General features: G+C 45.3%; 1 protein-coding gene across 3 annotated transcripts in view; it reads right to left on the reverse strand.

Annotated features, from left to right (window-relative positions):
• Nucleotides 1–18,962, reverse strand: part of sh3rf1 (SH3 domain containing ring finger 1) — a 177,170-nt gene extending 158,208 nt beyond the window's left edge. The window contains exons 1-2 of one of the 3 annotated variants that reach the window (XR_004411453.1): nucleotides 18,556–18,691; nucleotides 15,471–16,022 (exon numbers count right to left, since the gene is read on the reverse strand). Coding sequence is in view for 2 of the 3 variants with exons in the window: in XM_033018289.1 (XP_032874180.1) it covers nucleotides 15,471–15,863 (393 nt within the window). In the remaining variant the exon portion in view is untranslated. Of the gene's footprint in view, nucleotides 1–15,470; nucleotides 16,023–17,955; nucleotides 18,196–18,555 lie in introns of those variants that run through there. The other 2 variants (XM_033018289.1, XM_033018288.1) reach the window with 2 other exon arrangements.
• Nucleotides 18,963–27,971: the final 9,009 nt, after the last annotated feature.

Raw genomic sequence — 27,971 nt, forward strand, 5'->3', positions numbered from 1 at the left:
GGCACGTTAGGCTGAAGAGCCTATTTCCATGCCGTATGACTCTATGGGTTTGAAGGAATTTTGGGATCAGTTGACAAATTTATATGAAAAAGCGATTAAGCTAGATCATGCACAGGTGAAGTAGGGTTATAGTGCTTGCATCCTTCTAGCTATCTGCATCTTACAGAACATGTTGCTCAACAATGCTGAGGGGCTGAAAGTTAAAGTTAGAAGGTACATGCACTGCACACGACAATACATCCACCACCTTTGATGCTTTCCAAAGCACAGTCAGGGTACCAAGCCAAAAAGGCATAATAACATCTATATAATGTAAAATAACTCGCCACCATTTAGTGCTGATGAGTATCTGAATATCACTTACTCTATTCAATGCCAACCCACCTTTTAACCTTCTATGTAGGTGTGGTGTCGTTTGGCTATATAATTACGAACAATATAAGTTCTTTCAAGCTATTGAATAGAAGCCACTTTATTGGGTAGCTACATCCACTGTCCTATGTTGAACAAATCATGTTTCAAACTGAACTGATGATTGTACACTACTTTCAGTGAACAAATAAAATCTCTGCCCAGGAAGGAAGTGGCTGTGCACATGAAGATTAGAACAAGGAAAGAAATAGCCAATTAGTTCCATACCTTAGAGGCCTTAAACCTAAATACCCAACTCGCATTCCGATAGCTTATTAACTGTTACTTCAAGCAGTTTAATTGAGAAAACAATAGTATTCACTTTCTCTACAAATTGCACGCCTCAATCTGGCCATCTATGAAATAAATCAGAATAAAAATGGGTACAACTCAATTCAGTCATTTTTATGTGTAGGAATGAACTGCAGATGCTGGTTTACGCCAAAGTTAGACATAAAATGTTGGATTAACTCAGCAGGTCAGGAAGCATCTCTGGAGAAAAATATGACGTTTTGGGTCAAGATCCTTCTTCAGACTGAGTCAGTCTCCCCTGACTCTCAGTCTGAAGAAGGGTCTTGACCCGAAATGTCATATTTTTCTTTTCTCCAGAGATCCTGCTTGAACCACTGAGTTACTCCAGCATTGTGTCTATCTTCAGTCATCTTTTATTACGTTCATCAGAACAAGAAAATATTAAATTATTTTCAAAAGCATCTTATGCAATCGACAGTGTTTTATTATCATATGTCCAGAAACAGAACAATTAAATTATTACGTGCAGCAGAACAATAGATATGGAAATATAGTACTCAGTAGATACAACAAAAAATAATTCAATAAATTAAAAACAATATAGCGCAAAAACCAAAACAAATTCCTGAGTACAATCAATTCGTAGTTCGGAGTTTAGTTGAGGTTCATAGTTTTCAATAGTCATTGGGAGGAAACGGTTTCTGACGTTAGTTGTCAGGCCCCTATACCTTCTTCCCGATAGCAGGAGTGAAATGAGTGTGTGGCCAGGGTGGTATGGGCCTCTGATGATGATGATGGCTGATTTTGAGGCAGCTCCTCCTATGGCTCCATTCGATGGTGGGGAAGTCAGTACCTGTTATGGACTGGGCAGTGCTAACCACTTTTTAATAATCTCTTTTGTTCCTGGGTGTTTGAGTTGCCAAATCCCATGTTTGGTTATATTTAAGAAGACACAAATGCTGGAGTAACTCAGTGAGTCAGGCAACATCTCAGGAGAACATGGACTGGCGATGTTTTGGATCGGGACCCTTCCTTCAGACATGGTTATATTTAACCACCACCTTGTTCTAGGCAGATAATATACCAGAAGAGGGAAACTACAAATATATTACTGGCACTCCAATGTATAAAGTTACAATCTCTGCAAATAAATGTCTCAGCCAAAGTTCACGAGCAAATCTTATATCCAATGTTCAACAGTACAAAAAGTACAATCCTTTATCTTCAGCTGTGTCACGTTTAAGCAGCAATAGATTCAGATTGCTTAATTAGAATCCTGGCTGATATAGGAAACTATCCGAGTATTTGTGCTGATGGACTTGTAATCCCATCATTTGAATCCACCAAGTGATCAGAAGCCCCAATTTCAAACTGCCAACTTGCTTTTTGTCATCTGAAATATATTTTTTAACCTATCATAATTGCCTGTGATATCTGACCATGCAGAATTGGCCACTGGAAATAATGATTTCTAATCACTGGCATGTTTCATTTGCACCATCAACGCAGTAAAACATCCCACAGTTCTTCACAGCAGTAGCTCAGACTTGGGCAGTGTGCCACAGGTACCAAGGGGGAGACCAAGAACATTTCTACATTCCACACAGGTTCTGTACCATTCACCAGCAGGCCTAAATTTCTAAAATCATCTCCCTGAACTTCCTGACCTCTGTTTCTGTACCATTCTTCAATCCCTTTCTTTGTCCCAATATCTCTATTTATAACCTAAAATAAATGCAAGCAGCTACTGATTCCAAAGCAACTTTTATCACAGTTATACCGTTGGTCCATCAGTGAAATCAAGCCAAAAGAGATGATAACCGAAGTTAATCATGCTGAGAAACAAATGGTGTTCCATTTACACTGCAGATTAAAGGAGGCAATTTGTCTTTGCTCACTGCTGTGACACCAGCTGCTGCAACAATGGCTTTTTTTAAGGTGTTTAATCACTGCAGGAACTTTTGCTGTGCCAGGAGGGAAAAAAACGTCCTTGAATAATTCTGTTTCTTCTTCTCATTAACCTCAACTTACTCATTTGTTTATAATATTTTGTTAAGATATTAAGCACAAACTGGACTAGTCTTTAAAGTAGAAACAAGGAACTGCAGATGCTGGTTTACAAAAGAAAAGACTATAGTGCTGGAGTAACTCAGCAGGTCAGGCAGCATCACTGGAGAACATGATAGGTGACATTTTGGGCCGGGACCCTTGTTCAGTCATGCACAACTACTTGAAACCTTAGAACAAAGCTTACATTTAGCTGGATTGATTTTAAAGATCACTCAAAATAGACACAAAATGCTGGAGTAACTCAACATCAACAACATCTCTGGAGAAAAGGAATAGGTGATGTTTCAGTCTAAGACCCTTCCTTTGACCTATTAGACTTTAAAGATTACTCTTGTCAGTTTGAGGCAGGGACGACACACATGGAGGGAATAGAAAAGCCTGAGCAAGTCAAAACGTGCAAAACATTCTTATTGTAACAAAAAACATCTATTCTTTTTACAACTTCTTTAGCAGCGATATGCTCAAAAGCATCTGCCTTTCTTAATTACTATCACTTACTTACTGGACTTCTTCCCATCCAAGGATCTTCCAGTAAAGGCCAATTTATTCATATACTGAATTCCACTTGTTAACAGCATTTACCAATAAGGGGATATATTAGGAACACTAATAACCGTTAAAATCCTCAGGTTGCAGCTTTTCAAATGTGATCTTAAAATAGCCAAATGCCTCCATAACTAATCATGTTTCCCACCAACTTCCACACTACCCTCAAATTCACCTGGATAAGGGCATAGCTTTAAGGTCAGAGGGAGGAGCTTTAAAGGAGATGTGCGGGGCAATTTTTTAATGTTACAACAGTGTGGTTGATACCGGGAATGAACTGCCTGGGTGGTGGTAGAGGCAGATACGATAATGATGTTTAAGAAACATTTAGATGGGAACATGGATATGCAGGGAAAGGAGGGATATGAATCATGTGCAGGCAGAGGAGATAACTTGGCATCATGTTCAACACAGACATCGTGGGCTGAAGCACCCATTCCTATGCTGTACTGTTTTATCTCCAGTATGTTCTACTTCTAACACTTCCCTGAACCAGTATTTATTTCCCATTATCACCATATTCCAGACTTGATCCTCCAGCAGATTGGTCCTTGATTTATTTATCCTGTGCTTAGTGAACTGTTCCTAACAAAACCACAATGCTTTCCATATTAAAAATTCACACGATCGAGTTGGTCAGGCAACTCAGATGAAAATATTTATATTATCCTGTCAAGGCATTCTATTTCCCCGAATAATAATAATAATAATAATAAATTTTATTTAATGGGCGCCTTTCAAACATCTCAAGGACACCTTACATAGTATATCGGAATAACATATAATCGGAATATAACTAGTAATAAAGACATCACAGAGACACAAATTAAAAACAGGATTCAATCCAAAAACAGAAAATCAAAAACACAGTGTGAAGAGGGAGCAGCGGCAACCAAATCGTGCCAGCGTCCACTCTCTCTTCACGGCAGCCATCTTGGACACAGACCTACAAGACTACAATTAGACAAAAAAATCATCCCCCCACAATGGTTACCACTGTGGAGGAAGGCACAATGTCCAGTCCCCACCCCATGTTCACCCCAAAGTCAGGCCTATTGAGGCCACCGCAATTGCCTCTACGGAGGCCCGATGTCCCTGGCCGTTCTCACCGGGTGGTCGGGAGAGTCCTTTTGGCGGCTGGGCCACCTGGAACGGCCGCTTCCTGGTTGGAGCCCGCGGCTGCCGAAGCCGACAAGGCCGCGCCGGTTTGGAGCACCCAGGCTCCCGTTGATAAAGTTGGCGCCGCCTACTAGTCTTATGTTATGAATAGAAGTGCATATACCTGCCTCTACTAGGTTTCGCAAACTGTTAGACAGGCATCATTGGAGCACAGCACAAAAAGCTGGAGTAACTCAGTGGGTCAGGCAGCATCTCTGGAGAAAAGGAAAAGGGGATGTTTTGGTGAAGACACTCCTTTTCTCCAGAGATGTTGCCTGACCCGCTGAATTACTCCAGCTTTTTGTGTCTATCTTCGGTGTAAACCATCATCCACAGTTCCTTCCCACATATCTTTGGTGCATCCATGTCGCAACATTACAATTATAATACAATGGGCAAGAGGACTGTAAACATTTGTCTTTTTGGTTCTCGAATGGGGTTGTGGGTGGTTCAGTGTATGTTTATTTTCAATCATTGATAATTGTTCCCTGGGACCAAACGTTTATGATGATCTCTGCCGACCACTGATCACCCACCCACACTAGTCTTATGTTATCCCACCTTCACATCGACTCCCTGCACACTAGAAGTAACTTACAGCAAACAATTAACCTACAAACCCACACGTCTTTGGGACGTTGCAGAAGTACCAAGAGAAAACCCACAAGGTCACAGGGAGACTGTGCAAACTCCACACATACAACATTGGAGGTCAGGATCAAACCCAGGTCTCTGGTGCTGCGAGACAGCGGCTTTACCAGATGCGACACTGTGCCACTCATCTTGACAAAATATATATTTTTATCATTTCAAGTAACCAGTTATCCAAAAGAAGATAAAGTGAACCTCTAATTGCTTGCTATAGCATCTATAATATCTTGTGCTTCTACCTAAAATGGTAAATTTCTCTCATTGGCTGGACCAGTTTCCCTCCGCCTCCCATCCTGTTACTTATAGGTGGGCTAAAAAAAACCTGAACACATAGGAAAAATGCCTGATCAATGAATACTGTGGAAGGAAATTCCTAGCTGTGTTTTAAAGGAGTTCAAATTCCAGCTTCAAAGATTTACTCTCAGATGCGAAGCCAAAACAAAAGGGCTACAGTAACTAAAATTATAGTATCCCATATATTTTAAAGGCTTCTTTCTCCAGCTTCAGGCGAGTCATTCATCCTGCAGGGGATTATTTACACAACTCAGTATTTCCATTTCCACTGTTTATGCAATAAGGAATCAAGGACTGTGCTTTGCACTTCAACAATAACCACTGCCCTTGATAATAAAATTATTTGCACAACTGACTCATGACTGCTTTAAGTAGCTGCATGCTTCTCTAAACATTAATACGTTGCACAATGCACGTAACCAGGTCTGCTACCTGCAAGATCAGTGCGTCTTTGAATCGTGCATCAATTGTTGCAGCAAATGCGTGGATCCGAGTTTTACAGCCAGTCATCTAACCTAGTTATCAGGAGATGCTCGACTCAGACTTTAAACAAAACAAACAGGTATTCACCCTCATGAATGAGGTCTCAGAAGTTATTCCAACTTCCATGATTCCCTGAATGAAGGGGGGGGGGGGGGAAGAGGGGGGGAGAGGGAGAGGGAGAGGGAGAGGGAGAGGGAGAGGGAGAGGGAGAGGGAGAGGGAGAGAGAGAGGGAGAGGGAGAGGGAGAGGGAGAGGGAGAGGGAGAGGGAGAGGGAGAGGGAGAGGGAGAGGGAGAGGGAGAGGGAGAGGGAGAGGGAGAGGGAGAGGGAGAGGGAGAGGGAGAGGGAGAGGGAGAGGGAGAGGGAGAGAGAGAGAGAGGGGGAGGGGGGGAGATGGGGAGAGAGCATACATTTAAGGTGAGAAGGAGGAGTTTTAAAGGGAATTTGAAGCACATCTTTCACACAAACATGCAGGTACTATCTGTACTTATGCAATGCTCAAGAAATATTTAGACAGGTGCATGGATATTGGCCAAACACAGGCAGATGGGACTAGTGTAAATGGGACATGTTGGTTGGCATGGACAAGTTGGGTTGAAGGGCCTGTTTCCACGCGGTAAGACTATGACTAAGAGAAATTGGAATCTGGAACGAGGGGACAAAAACATTCACAGAATGAAGAAGCATGCGAACAGGGCATAGAGGGATATGGAATTAATGCAGACAGGTGCAATAATTATAGATTGGCACGATTGTAGGCATTGATACAGCGGGCCAAAGGGCCTGTTTCTATACTGTACAGCTCTATGACGTGAACCGATACTATTTCTCCCTCCAGGGACGCGACTTGAATTGCTGAATGTTTACAGCATTTTCTGTTTTTATTATTACATTAAAGGAAAATGTCAGGCAAGAAATATGGGGCGAGGAAAGAAGAAAATGAATGGCAACTATCCAGAAAATTCTCAACATGAGCTTATAATAAACACAAAAATAAACTTCAATATTTTCTCACTTCAAAGACATTCATAGCACAGAAAGAAGCCAATTTTGCCCACTTTTCCATGCTGGCAATCATAAAGATTTCACTCATAATGAGCTTCCACTTCCTAACCCTTGGATTGTATTCAGCCTAACGGGTTACAACTCTGTGTGTTCATCCAGGTACATTTTATATACAGCAAAAGTAACAAGTTGAAATTTCTTAAGTCCAGTGACATTGGAAGATCATTAAGAACATCCGCTGATCAATGAGAGCATCTACCTTTCACATACATCACATTGACTCTGTTCCTGCCTCAGTTGATTTGCTGTTGAAATGACTTGGTTACCCATTTAACTTGACAGTTCTAAACTTCCCTATCACACTCTCATTAAACTTAGAATTCAAAACTCCTCACACATATCAAAAGAGAGTCAATTGTACCCAGAATGGAACAATTAATTTATTACTTGCTCAACAGACCTTAAAGACAGTACTCATAGATAACACAATAGAAAAAGTTCAATACATTTGAAAAAATGATTTGAATGTATTCTTGGTACATCCATCCTGGTCAGAAGTATAGGGCTTGAAAGCTTGTCCGCCAGCCTCAGGAACAACTTCTTCCCTTCTGGTATCAGGCTTCTGAATGTTTCTTCCATAAGCTTGGGTACTGTTTGATTCACCTCTACCCCAATGAAGACATTGGACTTTGTCGAAGGAACTGATGCGCACCAATGCTGAGAACTATATTCTGCACTCTGTATCTTCCCCTTTGCTCTATCCTTTGTACTTGAGTTTGAACTGATTGTATCTACATATTGTATATCTGTGTGAATAGCTTGCAAAACAAAGTGTTTCACTGTATCTCGGTACATGTGACAATAATAAACTTAAACCTACATCAGCCACTGACCCATCAAGCCTGTGCTAATTACCTGCATTCAGAGAGAGTAAAAAACAGTTTGCAGACAGATCAATAATTAAAGGAGACAGATGTTTTACCAAAGGTGCAGTTTGGATCTAGAATGCACGACCTTTTATGTCAGTGCAGATAGATCACAAAAAATGCGTAAAATCTTGCTGAAGAAGCTGCAGGACTATGGAAAAGAGTGATGTAGTTTGACTCTTCAAATGAGCAAGGATAGACATAAAAACTTGGAGAAGGATGGACAAAAACGGTTGGAGTAACTCAGCGGGTCAAGCAGGATCCGTGGAGGGAATGAATCAGCGATGTTTCGGCTTGACATGTGGAGGCTTCTTCTGTGGCCCACCAGTGGAGTGTGGCCTGTCCAGCTCATTTAAGATTCTCAACTTGGTTTTCAAATCCACCCATCACCACGCTGCTCCTCATCTTTCTCGCTTCCTCCAATGTGATAGCCTTTGGAATACTGGAGCTCCACTCACTGACCATGCGCATCCCTGACACTCCTTGCTCTATGATTGACAACCTTCACTTGCCAAAGTAGCTCCGTCAAATTCTCTGTTACAATACTAAGTTCTACCAATACTGTCCTCCGCCTAGCACACCTGGTCCTTACCCTGAACAACACCTCCCACTTCCTCCAAATCCAAGGCGTAGCTATGGGCACTCGCATGGGCCCCAGCTATGCCTGCCTCTTTGTAGGGTATGTCGAACAATCACAGCGTACACTAGCCCTATCCCGGAACTCTACCTCCGCTACATTGACGACTACATCGGTACTGCATCCTCCACCCATGCAGAACTCACTGACTTCATCAACTTCACGACTAATTTCCATCCTGCACTCAAATTCACTTGAACCATCTCCGACATCTCCCTACCGTTTCTAGATCTCACCTTCTCCATCACAGGAGACAGACTATTGACCGACATCTATTACAAACCTACTGACTCCCATAGCTATCTAGACTTCTTCCCACCCTGCTTCCTGTAAAGACTATCCCCTACTCCCGATTCCTCCGTCTATGCCGCAACTGCTCCCAGGATGATAGGAGATGTCCTCATTCTTCAGGAAACGGGGGTTCCCCTCTTCCATTACAGATGAGGCTCTCACTAGGGTCTCCTCGCCCCATTCACAGCAAGGACAGAGTCCCCCTTGTCCTCACCTTCCTTCCCATCAGCTGTCGCATACAGCATATGCTTCCAATGTTTTCGCCACCTCCAACGGGATCCCACTACTGGCCACATCTTCTCATCTCCACCCCTTGCTGCTTTCCGCATAGACCGTTTCCTCCGCAACTCCCTGGTCAACGTCCCAAACCACCCAAACCACCCCCTCCCCAGGTACTTTGCCCTGCAACTGCAGGAGATGCAACACCTGTCCCTTTATCACTCCCCTCGACTCCATCCAAGGACCCAGACAGTCTTTTCAGGTGAGGCAGAGGTTCATTTGTACCTCCTTCAACCTCATCTACTGCATCCGCTGTTCCAGGTGTCAACTCATGTACATCGGCGAGACCAAGCGCAGGCTCGGCGATCGTTTAGCTGAACACCTCCGCTCAGTCCACCTTAACCTACCTGATCTCCCGGTTGCTCAGCACTTTAACTCCCCTTTCCATTCCCAATATGACCTCTCTGTCCTGGGCCTCCTCCTATTGTCAGAGTGGTGCCCAGCACAAATTGGAGGAACAGCACCTCATATTTTGCTTGGATAGTTTACACCCCAGCGGTATGAACATTGACTTCTCTAACTTCAAATAACTCTTGCTTTCCCTCACCCTCCATCCCCTCCCCCTTCCCAGTTCTCCCAGTCTTACTGTCTCCGATCACATTCTATCTCTGTCCCGCCCACTCCCTTGACATCAGTCTGAAGAAGGGTCTCGACCCGAAACATCACCCATTCCTTCTCTCCAGGGATGCTGCCTATCCCGCTGAGTTACTCCAGCGTTTTGTGTCTACATTCTCTCTTACATTATCATGGCAAGGTATCCAGGGGATGGTTGCTCCAAGGAGTTTTGCTGTGCGGAAAGGATTCTGTGCTGCATTGGTTGCAAAACAGTTAGGTGCGTACTGCACAAACACTTCATATTTGGTAACTATAGCAACAAGACCATGAATTTTTGTTGCTAACAATATACCAATTTAATTATATAAATTTATGAGGTACATTCATGATACAATTGATTCTCCTGCAATGATGTTTGAATATCTACTCAAGTGCATCTGAATTTTTTTTAAACCTTGTTTTCAAGGAAAGACAATAGTTCCAGACTCAATGACAGGAATCTTGGACCAACACTTAACTGCCTCTACTATCTTTCCATGCATTCTTCTATGAAGCTGTAGTGCAATGGGACTTTTTGAATCACTGGAGGCCCATTTCAATATGCTCAAACATCCAGAAAATCCGACTGAAAATTCACAGAAGTCATACCTGCAGTAAATGCCAAGAGACCAGGTCATCCCTACTCTCTCCACCAGATCTACGTTTTCCAAAAGGTAAACTGTTGATTTTTAAACACCAATGCATGGCCACTTAAAAACAATTTAAATTCCCTTTCACAAGACTATTTTCCCTCGATTCAGTGCCACCAAACATGTTTTTACACAGCTGAAATGGTGATTGGGAACACAAGGCTCCCCATTAAAAGGTAGGCACATTAAGTGTACATATCAAATTTTCAACCCACTGCCCTTTCTGAAAGATAAAAACACCCCCACATGTTGCGAAAGAGGATTCCATGCGGCAACATTCAGATATGAGACGAACATCCAACCACAAATTACCCAATTTTCTCCTGCAAATGCATAAGCTGGTCAGAAGCAAGGAAGTAATGAAGGAAAGTACAGAGAATGGTAGACATTGCCAGGTCCATTACAGGTACTGACCTCCCCACCATTGAAGGGTTCAGCCTCAAAAACGCAGTCAATATCAAAGACCCACACTGCCCTAACCACACTCTCATATAATGGTAGATAGACACAAAATCCTGGAGTTACTCAGCAGGACAGACAGCATCTCTGGCTGGTTGGAAGGAGGATCTTGACTCAAAATGTCACCCATTCCTTCTCTCCAGAGATACTGCCTGTCCCGCTGAGTTACTCCAGCATTTTGTGTCTATCTTCGGTTTAAACCAGCATCTGCAGTTCCTTCCTATTGGTACTTTATTTGTCATGTACCAAGATACAGTGAAATTCATGTTTGTATACAGTTAAGTACAAGTATCACGATACATAGGCACTTAGATACATCTTAAATAAACATCTCAGATTTTGTACACGTGTATAGCAGTAGTACGCTGAGACAGCATACAGAGTCGCCAATTTGGCGGCATCTTCAAGTCCCAGTTTGTAAGTGCACGGTTGTTGACCTGACCATGAAGGCCCGTTGTCCTGGCGGCATTGCAGGGTTGCCCTGGCCAAGCATAGCCGTGGTGTCCTCCAACGCTGCTGGCCACATCCAGTCCACACACTCGACCTCTTGGAGCGGCGCATGGATCAGCCGGACCCCAAGCTGTTGCAAGGCCTCCAGCTGTCCACTCCACTGTCGATGCAGTGCACATCTTCCCACCACCGGTCTGTTTACAGGCCCTCCGTCCGACGCCTTCCACTCTGGGCAGGCAAACCGGGCCTTCTAGGCGGGTTCCCAGTCCGTGGCACGGGTCTTCCGTCCGCAGCAAGGGAGCCGGGCCTTCGAGGCGGGAGAGTCCCCGGTCCAGGGCAGGCAAACTAGGCCTGCTGGTGGGTTATTTAACGCCTACCACTGGGAAGATGGTATAGGAACCCAAAAACCGATATGACCAGGTTCAAGAACAGCTTCTTCCCAACAACATCAGGCTCTTGAACACTACACACTAACCTCAATTATAAACTTTTATAGACCGTCTTTGGTTGCGCTGAGGAATTTATGTTAATTATTAATTTTTTGATTTTTTTAATCTTTATCTGTCTACATGTTTATGGGCCTGTTAAATTGCAGCAACAAAAATGTAATTGTTCCGTTGTTGGTACCAGTGACAATTAAACACTCCAAACTTTCTTGCGGCAATCAATGAGTCTCTTACATGACACTGGCTGAATTTTCCACCAGTGACAGTATAAAATTATCAATACCAACACACATTCTGCCAGAAAAACACCACAGTCCAAAAATTGTATAATTTTCACATATTTTAACAGAGAAGCTTAGACTACATGGGTTAAAGCAGCAATATAACATACTATACTGCTTCAGTCTGAAGAAGGGTCTCGACCCGAAACGTCACCCATTCCTTCTCTCCAGAGATGCTGCCTGTCCCTCTGAGTTACTCCAGCATTTTGTGTCTTCCTTCAAAATAGCATACTAACCAACGAGGCACAAAGCAATTTCTCAACACAAACTGATAAATGGAAACTTACATTTCAACAACACCAAAAACAATGGAGCTCTAAAAGAAGACAAGGGGAGGTGAGAAAATGCATGGATCATTAAAATGTGGAGAGGTACAGGAAAAGAGCAGCTGCACAGTGGCACAGGGTAGAGCTACTGCCTAACTGCACCATAGACCCAGGTTCGATCCTGACTATAGGTTCTGTCTACACGGAGTTTGCACATTCTCCGTGACCGCGTGAGTTTTCCCTGGGTGCTCCGGTTTCCTCCCACACTCCAAAGATGTGCAGGTTTGTAGGTTAATTGGCATCTGTAAATTGTCCCTCATGTGTAGGATAGAACTAATGTGATCAGGTGATCGCTGGTCGGCGAGAATCAGTTGGCCATAAGCCCTGTTTCCGCACTGTATCTCTAAAATAAACAAAAAAGCTTGAACACTTGATTTCAAGAGGAGTATCATACAAAGAGTCAGAAATTATGCCTCAGAAATATAAGGCCATGTTTAGACGACACCAGGGAGTAGCTCCAGGCGTCACACCTAAGGCAGGATTATGGAGAGATAATTTTCAATGTTTTGGAAGTATTGGGTAAAGGGATGTAATCTGAAAATGATTCATTTGCAGTTAAGGAGTGAGTCAAATTAAGAAACGACTAAATGTGTGTGCAAAGTAGTGAACTTTCCTCTACAAACTGCAATTGATGGTGGGTCACCTGCCAACACAAAATGTCAGATTTATACACAAATTCAATCAGAGAATCATGGAGGGGTAGGTGGGGGAGCAGACCTGTTCACAAATCAACCATCATCTCATTGACTGGCAGTTCTGGCTCAAAGGGCAAATGGCCTGCTTTTACAGCATTCCTACAACCATGCTGACTTTTAAAGGATATACTTTCAACCTATTGGCATGAATCCATTCAGTTATTTCCCCACGCCCTCTGCATGCCAGGGGTGTATTTTCAGCAGGGCTAGACAAAGACCTCAGGTATTAGTCAGACCAAAGGAATTTTTAAAGTTTGACTGTACAATACAAAGTCTAGGAATGAATGGGCCGCAAAACAATTGCGTTCCAAATTGATCATTTTATCTTCGCAAAAATCAATGGAAAAGTAGCATGTCTCTGGAATGTTTAATTTAAAATGTACCAGCAAGGCCAGGAATACTAATTCACTGTATTAACTAATTCAGATTAGTTTTAGCGTGGAGATATTTATCTAGATTTAAGGTCCCCTCAAGTGGGGGCAAATAATGCAATAATTAATGCAGTAATTGTTCAATGTCAGTGAAAATCTCAAACCTAGCACAAGGTTGGACCATCGGCCACAGCGTGACAATGGGCATCAATTTGAGCGCAGCAGCACTCAAACATTGTGCATCTCACATCCTTAGCAAAGCACCTCCTCGTACTGGAGCTTGGCAGATGCAAGTTCCCCTTGGCATTTGCACAAGACTGCAAACAGTTCCCGGGGGGGGTAAACAGTCTACCATTAAATGTTTGACAGCTCCGGCTACAGACGCATTAATATTTAGCACAGAATCAGGCTACAGAAGTAACATTTCCTGCATTTATTTTGCTAATTTGGCATCAAGGTTTAACTGAAAAGATACTGAATTATAAATGATATTTTCTCTGTGCAAGATGAACAGGAAGCATACTGGCAGCAACATCTTCACTTTAATTGCATTGTGTATGGGAAGTGGGGGAGGAGGTTGTATTTAGAATAAATATCCAATCCGATGAACATCTCCACTGCTACTTCAGAAGGAAACAATGCACTTCTCAAATATTATCAGACCACAATGCAATGTAGTGTCTTTTGAACCTCCCAAAGACAATCTAAACTGTCAGGGGTTAAAGAAGGTATTTAGATATTAATTAATGCCCAAGCTACCCAAAAACAGTTACATTTCAAGTTTCCCAATGACAATGGAAGCAAAACAACATGGATAGACATAAAAGGCTGGAGTCAGCGGGTCAGACAGCATCTCTGGAGGAGAGGACTAGGTGACGTTTCAGGTCGAGATATCACCTGTTCCTTTTCTCCAGAGATGCTGTCTGACCCACTGAGTTACTCCAGCTTTAAGTGTCTATCTTCGGTTTAAACCAGCATCTGCAGTTCCTTCCTACACAATACAGCATGGAAGCAAGCCCTTTGAACCTTGACCATGTTGACCAAATTGCCCGATGAGCTCGTCCCAGTTGCCTGCACCCGGCCCATATCCCACTGTCCATGTGTCTTAATTGGACCTGCCTCAACCACTTCCTGCAGAAGCCCACTCCATATATACTCCACCCTCCCAGGGTTAGAAGATGTCCCTCGGGTCCTCTTTAAATCTCACCCCTCTCAGCTTAAACCAAATGCCTTTGAGGTTTAGAACCCCCTCCCCTTTATCCCCTCCCCTCCCCCTCACTGCAGAAAAGACTGTGGCTATTCACCTGTTCCATGGGGTGGGAGATTGAAAGCTTCACATGGTCCGCCCTGTTTCGACCTGGCGTGCACAATCAAATAAGATCAAATAGAGCAAGTTGTCCTACAACTTTAAGCTGTGCATGCCATACGCAAGAAGACCTGTTCCATGCCACTCACGATTTTCGCAATAATTGCACACATTAACTATAAATGTCAAACATTCTCATGGGCAAGGGCAACTGCAGTTTCAATCAACAGGTGTGAATAGAATGCTGGTTTGAAAACCACATTGCAGATCAAACATGCAGCAAAAAACTCTGGGCTGTACAGTCTTGAATGCACAGTCTTTTTACCTAGGGTAGGGGAATCAAGAATCAGAGAACATAGGTTGAAGGTGAGAGGGGCAAGTGAGGGGTAACCTTTTCGCTCAGAGGGTGGTGGGTATACAGAACAAGCTGCCTGAGGAGGTAGTTGAGGCAGGTACTATAAACAGCATTAAAAAGACACGGACAGATACGTGGATAGGAAAGGTTTAGAGGCATATGGGCGAAACACAGGAAAACGGGACTACCTTAAATGGGGCATCTTGGTCGGCATGGAGGAGTTTGGCTGAAGGGCCTGCTTCTGTGCACTATGACACCTGTGTAGACCCATCATGTTCTGTTTCAGTCATATCCCCCTCACTCTTCAGTAGATTCAAGTCTATCCTGGATTAGGGTTAGAACCTGTAGTCATACGGCATCACTCTATGAATCTAATACTAATCTCAATATGCAAGCAGCATAAACTTATAAGGGGTATTCCAAAATAAAAATATGATGAATATTAAATTTGCAACAGACAACACTTTTGCTTCACCAATGGAACAAACATAGTCAGGTTGAGGCTACCTGGAGGTGAAATACAGGTCTGACTTACCCTGACTGGAGGGCTACGTGCCTGCACCCGGTGTGTGCCCTGAAGATCCCGCAACGCAATGCTGCAGTTGGCAGAGACGACCCCGTTGCTTTGAACTCTGGTGGTACCATTGACATTGTTATTGCCGTTCACGCCGCTGTTGCCGGACCTCCTCGGCCGGTGCTTGATGCCGTCAAGCAAGCGAACCAGCAGGATGTTAGTCGGGAGCTCGTCCACCCCGCAGTCCACCAGTGTCCGGCACTCCGGGCAGCGCAGTTCGCTCCTGGAGCTCAGAATCCCCTGCAGGCAGCGACGGCAGAAAGTGTGCTGGCACGGCAGCACCTTGGCCGTGGCGTCCAGCCGCTCCAAGCACACGGGGCACTCCAGCAAGTCCAGCAGCACCGACTCATCCATTCCCTGCCTTTCTGCTTCCAAACCTTCAACTCGGTACAGGCCTCCAAAGAAACAAACTCATCACAAGAAAGGTTTCGTTGAATGATAAATAATTTGATCTCCAGTCAAGCTTGATCATGTCGCATCCATTCCCTTCAAGCAACTGTTTAATTAGCTGTTCTGTAAGACAAGAAATATCATAATAACTTTAAATTTCTAAACACTAAACATATAATTATGCTATCAAAGTAATTGAAAGTAGAAGGGACAATGAACTGCAGATGCTGGTTTACACAAAAGGACACAAAGTGCTGGAGTAACACAGCAGGTCAGGCACAGAAACATAGAAAAATGGGTGCATGAGTAGGCCATTTAGCCCTTCGAGTCAGCACCGCCATTCAATATGATCATGGCTGATCATCTAAAATCAGTACCCCATTCCTGCTTCCCCCCCCCCTGTATCCCTTGATTCCTTTAGCCCTAAGAGCTAAATCTAACATAGACACAAAATGCTGGAGTAAATCAGCAGGACAGGAGCATCTCTGGAGAGGAATGGGTGACATTTTGGGTCGAGACCCTTCTTCAGACTAAATCTAACTCTCTCTTGAAAACATCCCGTGAATTGGCCTGCACTGCCTTCTGTGGCAGAGAATTCCACAGATTCACAAGTCTCTGGGTGAAGAAGTTTTTCCTCATCTCTGTCCTAAATGGCCTACCGCATATTCTTAAACTGTGACCCCGGTTCTGGACTCCTCCAACATCGGGAACATTTTTCCTGCATGCTTGTCCAATCCTTTAAGAATTTTATATGTTTATAAGATTCCCTCTCATCCTTCTAAATTTCAATGAATACAAGCCCAGTCGACCCATTCTTCCACCATATGTCAGTCCCGCCATCCCGGGAATTAACCTGGCGAACCTATGCTGCAGTCCCTCAATAACACAATAATGTCCTTCCTCAAATTAGGAGACCAAAATTGTACACAATTCTCCAGGTGCAGTCTCATCAGGGCCCTGTACAAGTGCAGTGGAACCTCCTTGCTCCTAAACTCAAATCCTCTCGCAATGAAGGCTAACATGCCATTAGCTTTATTCACTGCCTTCTGTACCTGCATGCTTACTTTCAGTGACTGATGTACAAGCACACCCAAGTCTCGTTGCACCTCCCCTTTTCCTAATCTGACACCATTCACATAATAATCTGCCTTCAGGCAACATCTCTGGAGAACATGGCTAGGAGATGTTTTACATCAGGACCCCTCTTATGCTGCCAGAGATGATGGTGGAAGAAGATGCAATAGTGGCATTTAAGAGGCTTTTATAATGTATGGATGGATGTGAATTGTTTCAGGCAAAGGAGATTGGTTACGCCAAAGATGAACACAAAATGCCGGAGTAACTCTTCATCTATCTTCGATGTAAACCAGCATCTACAGTTCCAGTTGTTATTATTCCAACCTGATATTCCAATCATATTTCCAATATTGTGCAAGAAGGAACTACAAATGTTGGTTTAAACCGAAGATAGACACAAAAATGCTGGAGTAACTCAGCGGGCCAGGCAGTATCTCCGGAGAAAGGGAAGAGGCGATCTTTCGTGTCGAGACCAGAGATGCTGCCGGACCCGCCGAGTTACTTCAGCATTTGTGTCTACCTTCCAGGAACTAACTGGTCAGCTGATTCGCTGACACGCGGGCATACAGCGGGAAGTACACACGTTGTAAAGTTGTGCGAGTGGTTTACAATGCAGTGTGACGGTCCACGTTCAGGCATTCCATCACAGCCTGATCTCCACTCGGCTTCTAAATAGGTCCGGGAATGTATTTCGCAACCACAGTAAATGACGCCAATAGTAAATTATGCACTTTAGATTTTGAAACTCCCACCGCCCCAAGCTGTTACTGTTTCTCCCGTCAAAGGCACAATGTCTACACTGCTTTAATTCTGCAGACATATTTTGCTACCCTGGAGATAAAAGTGCATTAGCGTTACCGTCGTAATTCAGTAATTATATCGTGGGCATCACAATGCGATGATATATTGAAGATCCCCTGAAGCAGATTACCATTCATACTCCTTTGACTATGACTATTTACAAGTCCGTACGCATTACCTATGCAAGGCGGGATTTAAAGAAATACAATTTCTCACGGCTTTGGCAAGGTTGGAGTGGAAATTCAGAATGAAAAAAAATATTATCCACATTTCCGGAAATTGCTATTTGCACTGATGCGACAAAGCCAGTAAATAAAAATTTAAACGCGCACTAATCATAGTAAAAGAGCGATTATGTCTGACTGTTCTTGAGCTGTGTAGAACTGCCAATCCCTCAGTGAGCAAAGCGCTGTGGGGCAACAACACTACCCGTGCCCGCCTTGGGTGACGGGTTGGGTGAGTGGGAGAGGAGGTGGGGAAGGTTAATGGGGAGGGAGCTGGTGATGGGGAATGGGTGAAAGGAGAGGACGGGATGACCGCAGGCAACAAGGGGATGGGAGGGGGGGGGGGGCAAGGGAGGTGGGTTGGGGGACAGTGGGAGGGAGTTATTGAGGGACGGGGAAGGCGAGTTGAGGTGGAGAGAGCTGAACGGTCAGTTGTGAAGGGAGGGGATGTTGAGGGTCGGGGGAGGTGAGTTGCTGGGGGGGGGGGGGGGGGGGTCCCTCGTCCGCTCAGTCCCCCCACACCCGGTCCCTCTCTCCCTCACTCCCTCACTCACCCGCCTCCTCCTCCTCCTCCTCCCGTCCTCGGCTGCCTCCCCGGGTGGGTGCAGGGGGGGAGCGGTGCAGGGTCCGGTCGGTCTGTCGGTGATGGTGCGGGTCCGTTCCGTGCGGGTGCGGGTCCGGCCGGTTGGTGCGGGTCCGGTGGGTGCGGGTCCGGTGGGTTGGTGCGGGTCCGGTCTGTGCGGGTGCGGGTCCGGTTGATCGGTTGGTGCGGGTCCGGTTGATGCGGGTGCGGGTCCGGTCGGTTGGTGCGGGTCCGGTCTGTGCGGGTCCGGCCGGTTGGTGCGGGTGCGGGTCCGGTCTGTGCGGGTTCCCGCTGCGGGGCCGCTGCCGGTGGAGCGCGCGGGACGCGGACGCGGTGGAGACGCGCTCGCTCGCGCACAACCGCTGCCGTTGCCAGGCCGCCCAGCGACGGCACTGCGCACGCGCTGACAGCCAACCAGCCGGCCGGCACCGCGCCTGCGCTCTGCACGGTTGCCGGTCCAACACCCCCCGCGCCTGGTAACGTTTCAGCTACAATTCTGGGTCTCCAGTACTGCATTTCTATTGATATATATCTCAGCCAGAGACAGATCATTCAAGACGTATACTTTGTAGTTTACGCAATGGTTTAGGACCAGTGCCGATGTAAAATGTTCCATTCAACAGTGTTTGATGCTGAATGCATCAACTCATTAGTCACAAGAGCAGAAAGTGCTGGAGTAACTCAGCGGGTCAGGCAGCATCTCAGATGTCATTCAATACAACCAAATGTCATACCATGCATGTCTCACACAAGATTAAACCACTTTAATCGGAATACAACATGGGTAGCCATACTGTTTAAGAAGGAACTGCAGATGCTGGAAAATCGAAGGTACACAAAAATGCTGGAGAAACTCAGCGGGTGCAGCAGCATCTGTGGAGCGAAGGAAATAGGCAAAGTTTCGGGCCGAAACCCTTCTTCAGACTCAGACTATGGATAGCCATATATTGCTTCCTGTCGACCATCACCCATATATAGGAGTCGAATTAAGCAAAGATTTAAGTTGGACGACGCATATTAGTCAAGTGTCCAACAAAGCAAATCGAATTCTCGGCCTACTCAAAAGAAATTTTCACGCATGTAGTACATCATCAAAGAGAATGCCTACAAATCCTTGGTCAGGCCCAAATCAGAGTATTGTGGAGCCGTATGGGGTCCTTTCAACAACAACAAGATCACCCGGGAGAAAGTACAACGCCGAGCAGCCAGCTTTGTATGTAATGACTACAAGCGCAAATTAAGCATGAATAATATGCTGGCTTCTCTCGTATGGGATACCCTAGAGCTCCGCAGAATCAGGCTAAGACATTGCAATTTACAAGGAGATTCACAAAATCACGCTATCAAATCTCCCGTCACCTCAGAGCACCAACTGCCATGAAACAAGACAAAATAACGGCCCCCACATAATCAACTCGCTAAATTTCAATAAATTTTGCGACCAATATTCCCTTTACCCATGGACGATAAGGGAATGGAATAGGTTACCACGTGGTGCTCCCGATGTTAAGTCATTTAAAAAGGGGATTGAGCAACTAGATCTCCTCAACTTGGTCAAAAAGGCCCACTTCAAAATGTAATCACTACTCTACTCACTCCAACCTGCGGGAGATAACCACTGATGAGGTGTTTGTGCAGTAATCAACCAGAACCAGAATCTCTGGAGGGAAGGAATGGGTGACATTTTGGGCTGAGACCCTTCTTCAGACTGATGTCAGCGGTGTGGGCGGTACCGAGAGAAGGAAGTGTATAGATAAGGAAGTGTAAGGTGTGAAAACAAGACAAAGGGAAGAATGGAGCTCAAGGAACATGTAGAATAGATCATTGTTAGTTGGGGGAAGCAAACAACAAAGCAAACAAATACAATGTAGTCGGAGACAGTAACTGGGAAGGGGGAAAGGATGGGAAAAGAAGGAAAGCAAGGGTTGCTTGAAGTTAGAGAAGTCAATGTTCATACCGCTGGGGTGTAAGCTGCCCAAGCGGAATATGAGGTGTTCCTCCAATTTGTGTTGGGCATCACACTGACAATGGAGGAGGCCCAGGACAGAAAGGTCAAGGTCAGGACCGGGAGATCAGGTAGGTTTAGGCTGACTGAGCGGAGATGTTCAGCAAAACGATCGCCGAGCCTGCGCTTGATCTCGCCGATATACACCTGGAACAGCGGATACAGTAGATGAAGTTGGAGGAGGTTCAAGTGAACCTCTGCCTCACCTGAAAAGACTGTCGGGGTCCTTGGACAGAGTTGAGGGGGGAGGTATAGGGACAGGTGTTGCATCTCCTGCGGTTGCATGGGAAAGTACCTGGGGAGGGGGTGGTTTGGGTGGGAAGGGATTAGTTGACCAGGGAGTTGCGGAGGGAACAGTCTCTGCGGAAAGTGGAGGAGATGGGAAGATGTGGCCAGGAGTGGGATCCCGTTGGAGGTGGGGACAATGTCGGAGGATTATGTGCTGTTGGATCGGCCCACTCCTCGTGTACGTCTTCGCCAGCTCCAGCAGCTCCCTCCTCCTTGGCTCTCCAGTCTTCGGCGTCGAGCTCGGCGGCTTCCGAGCTTCCCCCCCACAGGCAGCGGTGGGCCAGGTTCTTCACGGCAGCAAGCCAGACCCACGCGGCTGCGGCATCTTTGGAGATAGACCAGTCCCCACAGATTGAAGGTAGTAAATATAACGCCATTATTTAATTATACATGAAGAGAAAAACACAGGGAACGGGAGGAGAGGTTGCCTGCCACCTGCAGGAGAAAATATAGTAGAATCCATGATTAAAAGAGGAACATTTACAAGAGTCTACAAGGATTGAAAGAAAACTCAAATCAAATAAATTTATTAAGAGCTTTACAAGGTTATAATGAACAGAACAGGTAAGATGAAACAATCGATGTTGTAGATTTAGATTTTCAAACGGAATTTGATAGAGGATTATTCAAGAGGTTATTAAACCAAAGTAAGATACACATAACAGGTCTAATATACTGGTGTGGATTAGGTTTAGTTAATTGACAATAATCAGAGTTGGAATGAACATTTTCAGTTCAGGAAGCTATAATGAGCCCGATATTATATGACATGTAATATTGCAGTAATTAGTGCTGGAGCTCAGCTGTTGATTCACTGATCAGGAATAATATATCCAAGTTTAGACTTTAGAGATACAGCATGGAAACAGGCCATTCGGCCCACCAAGTCCGCACCGACCTGCGATCACCCCGCACACTAGCACTATCCTACACATTACAGACAAATTACAATTTTACTGAAGCCAATTAGTCTATAAATCACCTGCATGTCTTTGGAGTATGGGAGGAAACCAGAGCTCCAGGAGAAAACCGATACAGTCACAGGGAGAACGCACAAACTCCGTACAGACAACACCCACAGTCAGGATCAAACCCAGCTCTGGCGCTATGAGGCAGCAACTCTACCGCTGCACTACTGTGCCACCCTAAAGTTTGCTGATGAGAAAAGGACAGAGTTGCGAAGATGCAAAAACTATTCAAAGGGAAATTGTGGTTCAGTGAACAGTCATGGAAATTGCAGATGAAAGATAACGTGGAGGTATGAATGATTTAACACTGCTGGGAAAAATAGTAAAGTAAAATATTCTGAGAGATAGGAAACTGTTGGTTTTCAGTAACACCCAACTGTCCATGTGTCTACAGCATTGAAGGCAATAAGCAGGTTCAGCAGGCAATTGGGAATGCAAATGGTATGTTGGTCTATATGGAAAAAAAAGGAGTGTATACAAGAGAAAAGATGCTTCATTTTATAGAGGCTTTCTGAGACCACACCTGGCATTTTCTGTGCAGGGAAATTTTTTCCACCCAGAAGGAAAAGTATAACTGGACTAAAGGGAGAATAGCACGCATGCACCAGATTGATTCCAGGTATTAAGGTGGGGTGGAGCAGATTGGGATTATGTTCTCAAGAGTTGAGAACCTCAAGAGAACTCATTGAAATGCACAAAATTCTTTCAGGGATTGGAGTAATAGAGCTCTAAAGCACGGAAACAGGCCCTTCAGCCCACCATGTCCATACCGACCCAAGTTGGCATATTGGCCTCGTCCCATTTGCCAGCAGTTGGTCCATAACCCTCTAAACACTACGCATATATATGCCCAAATGTCTTTCAAAAGACGAATTGTATCATCATCTATAGCTTCTTCTGGCTGCTTGTTCCAGGAATGGGCTAGATTGGGCTAGATGTGAAAAAGTTTCCCCATTAAATCTCATGTCTGAAGGAACTGCAGATGCCGGTTTATACCGAAGATAGACACAAAATGCTGGAGTAACTCAGCGGGTCAGGCAGCATCTGTGGAAAAACGGAATAGGTGACGTTTCGGGTGGAAACTGGTTTGTAAAAGGGTCTCGACCTGAAACGTCACCCATCCTTTTACTGGTCCTATGATTGATGAACTTGTGCATTCAGCTTCAAACACTGTTTGAATGGAACATTTTAGATCGGCACGCGTCCCAAACCATTAAGTAAATTACAAAGTATACGACTTGAATGATCTGTCTTTGGCTGACATCTGTGTTTTAAAAAAAAGACGAACAGAAAAAGAACACTGAATAATGGGCTGACGTGACATTCATTGCTAACTTGTTTCCTCAAAGTGCTGCATCAAAGCTGTGCAAATCAATTTGCTGCAGCTGGTCTGAAGATTGTGGCGAGTTTGGGATTTACCATCCACGAAAGGCACCGACTAATATGATTCCACAACCAGAACACCAGTCAAATCTTTGCAATGTTCCACCGTGGGATCCTGCAAAGGCTTTGTCACTGAGCATACACAGGGTCGAGATTGATTCATGTTTTGACACAAAATGGAATCAGGAGATCAGGGAGCAAGACGTACTTGAAGTACAATGGCCTAGGAGGAGACTCTAGGGTAATGCGCTGTAAGATTAAATCCCAACCTGACCAGACAACAACAAAGAAGAAGGTACACAAAATTGCTGGAGGAACTCAGCGGGTGCAGCAGCATCTATGGAGCGAAGGAAATAGGCGACGTTTCGGGCCGAAACCCTTCTTCAGACTGATAGGGGGTGGGGAAAGAAAGAAGGACAAAGGGAGGAGGAGGAGGAGCCCGAGGGCGGGCGGATGGGAGGAGACAACTAGAGGGTGAAGGAAGGGGAGGGGGGACAGCACGGGCTAGCCAAATTGGGAGAATTCAATGTTGATGCCAAGGGGACGCAAGGACCCCAGACGGAATATGAGGTGCTGTTCCTCCAATTTCCGCTGTTGCTCACTCTGGCAATGGAGGAGACCCAGGACAGAGAGGTCGGATTGGGAATGGGAGGGGGAGTTGAAGTGCTGAGCCACCGGGAGGTCAGGTAGGTTATTGCGGACTGAGCGGAGGTGTTCGGCGAAACGGTCGCCCAACCTACGCTTGGTCTCACCGATGTAAATCAGCTGACATCTAGAGCAGCGGATGCAGTAGATGAGGTTGGAGGAGATACAGGTGAACCTTTGTCGCACCTGGAACGACTGCTTGGGACCTTGAATGGAGTCGAGGGGGGAGGTGAAGGGACAGGTGTTGCAACAAAGAAGAGGCGGCTCAAGAGACTGGAGATGTTGGAATGTGAAGCAGAAAACTCAACGGGTCAAGTGGCATCTGCAGAAGCAAAGGGACGGTCAATGTTTTGGGTCAGGACCCTGCATCTTGATCCAGGGCCCTGACTCGGAAAGTCAACCATCTCTTTGCCTCCACAGATGCTACTTGACCTGCTGAGTTCCAGGCACTAACCAATCTGAAGCTGAGCAAGAATATATAAATGTTTGTCATGTGTAGGAAGGAACTTCAGATGCTGGTTTATACTGGAGATAGACACAAAATACTGCAGTTACTCAGTGGGAAAGGCAGCATCTGTGGAGAAATGGAATAGGTAATGTTTCAGGTTGGAACCCTTCTTCAGACTGCCCATCCACATAAATATAACAAGCTAAATCCATTTGAGAATGAAACAATTGGCAGGCATGGTGGCTCAGTGGTAGAGTTGTTGCCTTACCGCGCCAGAGACCCAGGTTCCGATCCTGACTGTGGGTGCTATCTGTACGGAGTTTGTACGTTCTCCCTGCGACCGGGTGAGTTTTCTCCGAGTTCTCCGGTTTACTCCCACATTCCAAAGATGAACGGGTTTGTAGGTTAATTGGGTTCTGTAAATTGTCCCTGGTGCGTAGGATTGTGCCAGTTTACTGGGTGATCACTGGTCAACGTGGACTTGTTGCGCCAAAGGGCCTGTTTCCACGATATATCTCTAAAGTCTAAATTAGAGGGCATGAAGTAACCTAATCTAACCAGCATAAGTGCTGAGGCAGGCCAGCATGGTGCGGCATGGCCCAACTCAACCCGAACGCTTTATCAACCAAAGTATTCAGGACCCATCCAAGGTTGACACTTGACCCACTCTTGCTTCAATAATGTTCTGAACACCGTTCAACTGGAGTCTTGCTGAGAAAAAAATATTGACCGCTGTGCTTGCCTTCAAGGTACTTCCAACAGTTTAGTTTAGTTTAGAGTTTAGAGATACAGCACGGAAACAGGCCCTTCGGCGCACCAAGTCCACGTTGACCAGTGATCACCCAGTAAACTGGCACAATCCTACGCACCAGGGACAATCCGCGCCGACCAGCGATCCCTGCACATTAACACTATCTTACACCCACTAGGGACAATTGTTACATTTATCAAGCCAATTAACCTACAGACCTGTACGTCTTTGGAATGTGGGAGGAAACCGAAGATCTCGGAGAAATCCCACGCAGGTCACAGGGAGAACGTACAAACTCCGTGCAGACAGCACCCGTAATCGGGATCGAATCTGGGTCTCCGGCACTGCATTCGCTGTAAGGCAGCAACTCTACCGCTGCGCCACAGTGACTGCATATGGATTTTATTTTGTTTCAGACAGCTTGGGAGGGATCATGAACATTTAAATAATTTGCAACATGAAAATGAAAAATACAGAATATAAAAATTAAAGTCACAAGCTGAACTCTGCTTGTAAATCATATAACTTTGTTTTAAGTAGTAGGATGGAGGAAGTGTAAATCTTGGTTACAAATAAAAAGCTGGTATAGAAGAGGAGGGGCAGGACAAAGTCTGGCAGGTAATCGTGGTTACAGGTGAGGCACTTGGCTTTGATTGGCAAATGGTGGATAAAGGCCAGAGATGAAAAGACAGCAGGTGTGGGGGAAAAAGGATTGAAGAGTTGTGAAGGTAAAGGCAGGAACAAAGGTGGAAGTGGGGAGAAATAGGTGTGAGTTCAGGTGGGGGCACTGGGGAGATGGGGTGGGGTGGGAAGAAGGGAGAGAGGAAGGAGATCAAGTATTACAGCTGCAGATGTTTCATTTGGCTCCAGATGGGTAATGGATCAAGTGGTCTTATAGAGGTTTATAAAATCATGAGAGGAATAGATTGGGTAGATGCACAGAGTCTCTTGCCCAGAGTAGGGGAATTCTTTAACCAGAGGACACAGGTTTAAGGTAAAGGGGGGAAAGATTTAATAGGAACCTGAGGAGTAACTTTTTCACACAGAGTGATTGATGCAAGGAACAAGCTGCCGGAGGAGGTCATTGAGGCAGGTAGTCTTGCACCATTTAAGAAACATTTAGACAGGTACATGGATAGGGCAGGTGTAGATGGACGTGGGCCAAATGCAGGCAGACGGGATTAGTGCAGATGGGGCACGTTGGTCGTTGTGATCAAGTTGAGCTGAAGGGCCTGTTTCCACGCTGTATGGCTATAACAGGCAACCCACCATCTCTCAGGAGTTAGAAGGAACGTTCCAAAATATAGTGGGTGCACAATCTATCAGAGAATGTTTGACCTTTAATCTCTCCATCTAGTTCAAAAAGGCAGGGCCAGTTTGTAGCAGTCACTCCCGAGCACCTTGGAGAGATCCCATCTGTGCTCTTATGAATTAGCAGCTTTTTATTCCTGCTGTTCTAACATATCAGACTCTGACCATAAATCATTTAATTGCAAGCACATTAGCTTCTTTGTGTTTACACTGATCCATGCACTGAGATTTCTTTCCAGTCATACAGCGTGGAAACAGGCCCTTCGTCCAACTAGTCTATGCCGGCCAACATGCCCCATATACACATGTCTCACCTGCCCGCACCTGGCCCATAACCCTCTAAACCTGTTCTATCCATGTACAGGTATCCGAGGTTATGGGGAGAAGGCAGGAGAATGCAGTAAGTAGGGAAAGATAGATCAGCCATGATTGACAATAGACAATAGGTGCAGGAGTAGGCCATTCGGCCCTTGAAGCCAGCACCGCCATTCAATGTGATCATGGCTGATCATCCACAATCAGTACCCCGTTCCTGCCATCTCCCCATATCCCCTGACTCCACTATCTTCAAGAGCCCTATCTAGCTCTCTCTTGAAAGTATCCAGAGAACCTGCCTCCACCGCCCTCTGAGGCAGAGAATTCCACAGACTCACAACTCACTGTGTGAAAAAGTTTCCTCATCTCCATTCTAAATGGCTTACCCCTTATTCTTAAACTATGGCACCTGGTTCAGGACTCCCCCAACATCGGGAACATGTTTCCTGCCTCCAGCGTATCCAAACCTTTAATAATCTTATATGTTTCAATAAGATGCCCTCTCATCCTTCTGAATTCCAGAGTGTACAAGCCCAGCCGCTCCATTCTCTCAGCATATGACAGTCCCGCCATCCCGGGAATTAACCTTGTAAGCCCACGCTGCACTCCCTCAATAGCAAGAATGTCCTTCCTCAAATTTGGGGACCAAAACTGCGCACAATACTCCATGTATGGTCTCACTAGGGCCCTGTACAACTGCAGAAGGACCTCTTTGCTCCTATACTCAACTCCTTTTGTTATGAAGGCCAAATTGCCGTTCGCTTTATTCACTGCCTGCTGTACCTGCATGCTTACTTTCATTGACTGATGAACAAGGACCTCCAAATCTCCCCTTTTCCCAACTTGACACCATTTAGATAATAATCTTCCTTCCTGTTTTTGCTACCAAAGTGGATAACCTCACATTTATCCACGTTAAACTGCATCTGCCATGCATCTGCCCACTCACCCAACCTGTCCAAGTCACCCTGCATTCTCATAGCATCCTCCTCACTGTTCACACTGCCCCCCAGCTTTCTGTCATCTGCAAATTTGCTAATGTTACTTGTAATCCCTTCATCTAAATCATTAATATATATATTGTAAATAGCTGTTGTCCCAGCACCGAGCTTTGCGGTACTCCACTAGTCACTGCCTGCCATTCTGAAAGGGACCCATTAATCCCTACTCTTTGTTTCCCGTCTGCCAACCAATTTTCTATCCATGTCAGCACTCTACCCCCAATACCTGCCGCATCTACCTCCTCTGGCAGCTCGTTCCATATACCCACCAC

This window comes from Amblyraja radiata, chromosome 3 (assembly GCF_010909765.2).
Source record: "Amblyraja radiata isolate CabotCenter1 chromosome 3, sAmbRad1.1.pri, whole genome shotgun sequence".
NCBI classification, from domain to species: Eukaryota; Metazoa; Chordata; class Chondrichthyes; order Rajiformes; family Rajidae; genus Amblyraja; species Amblyraja radiata.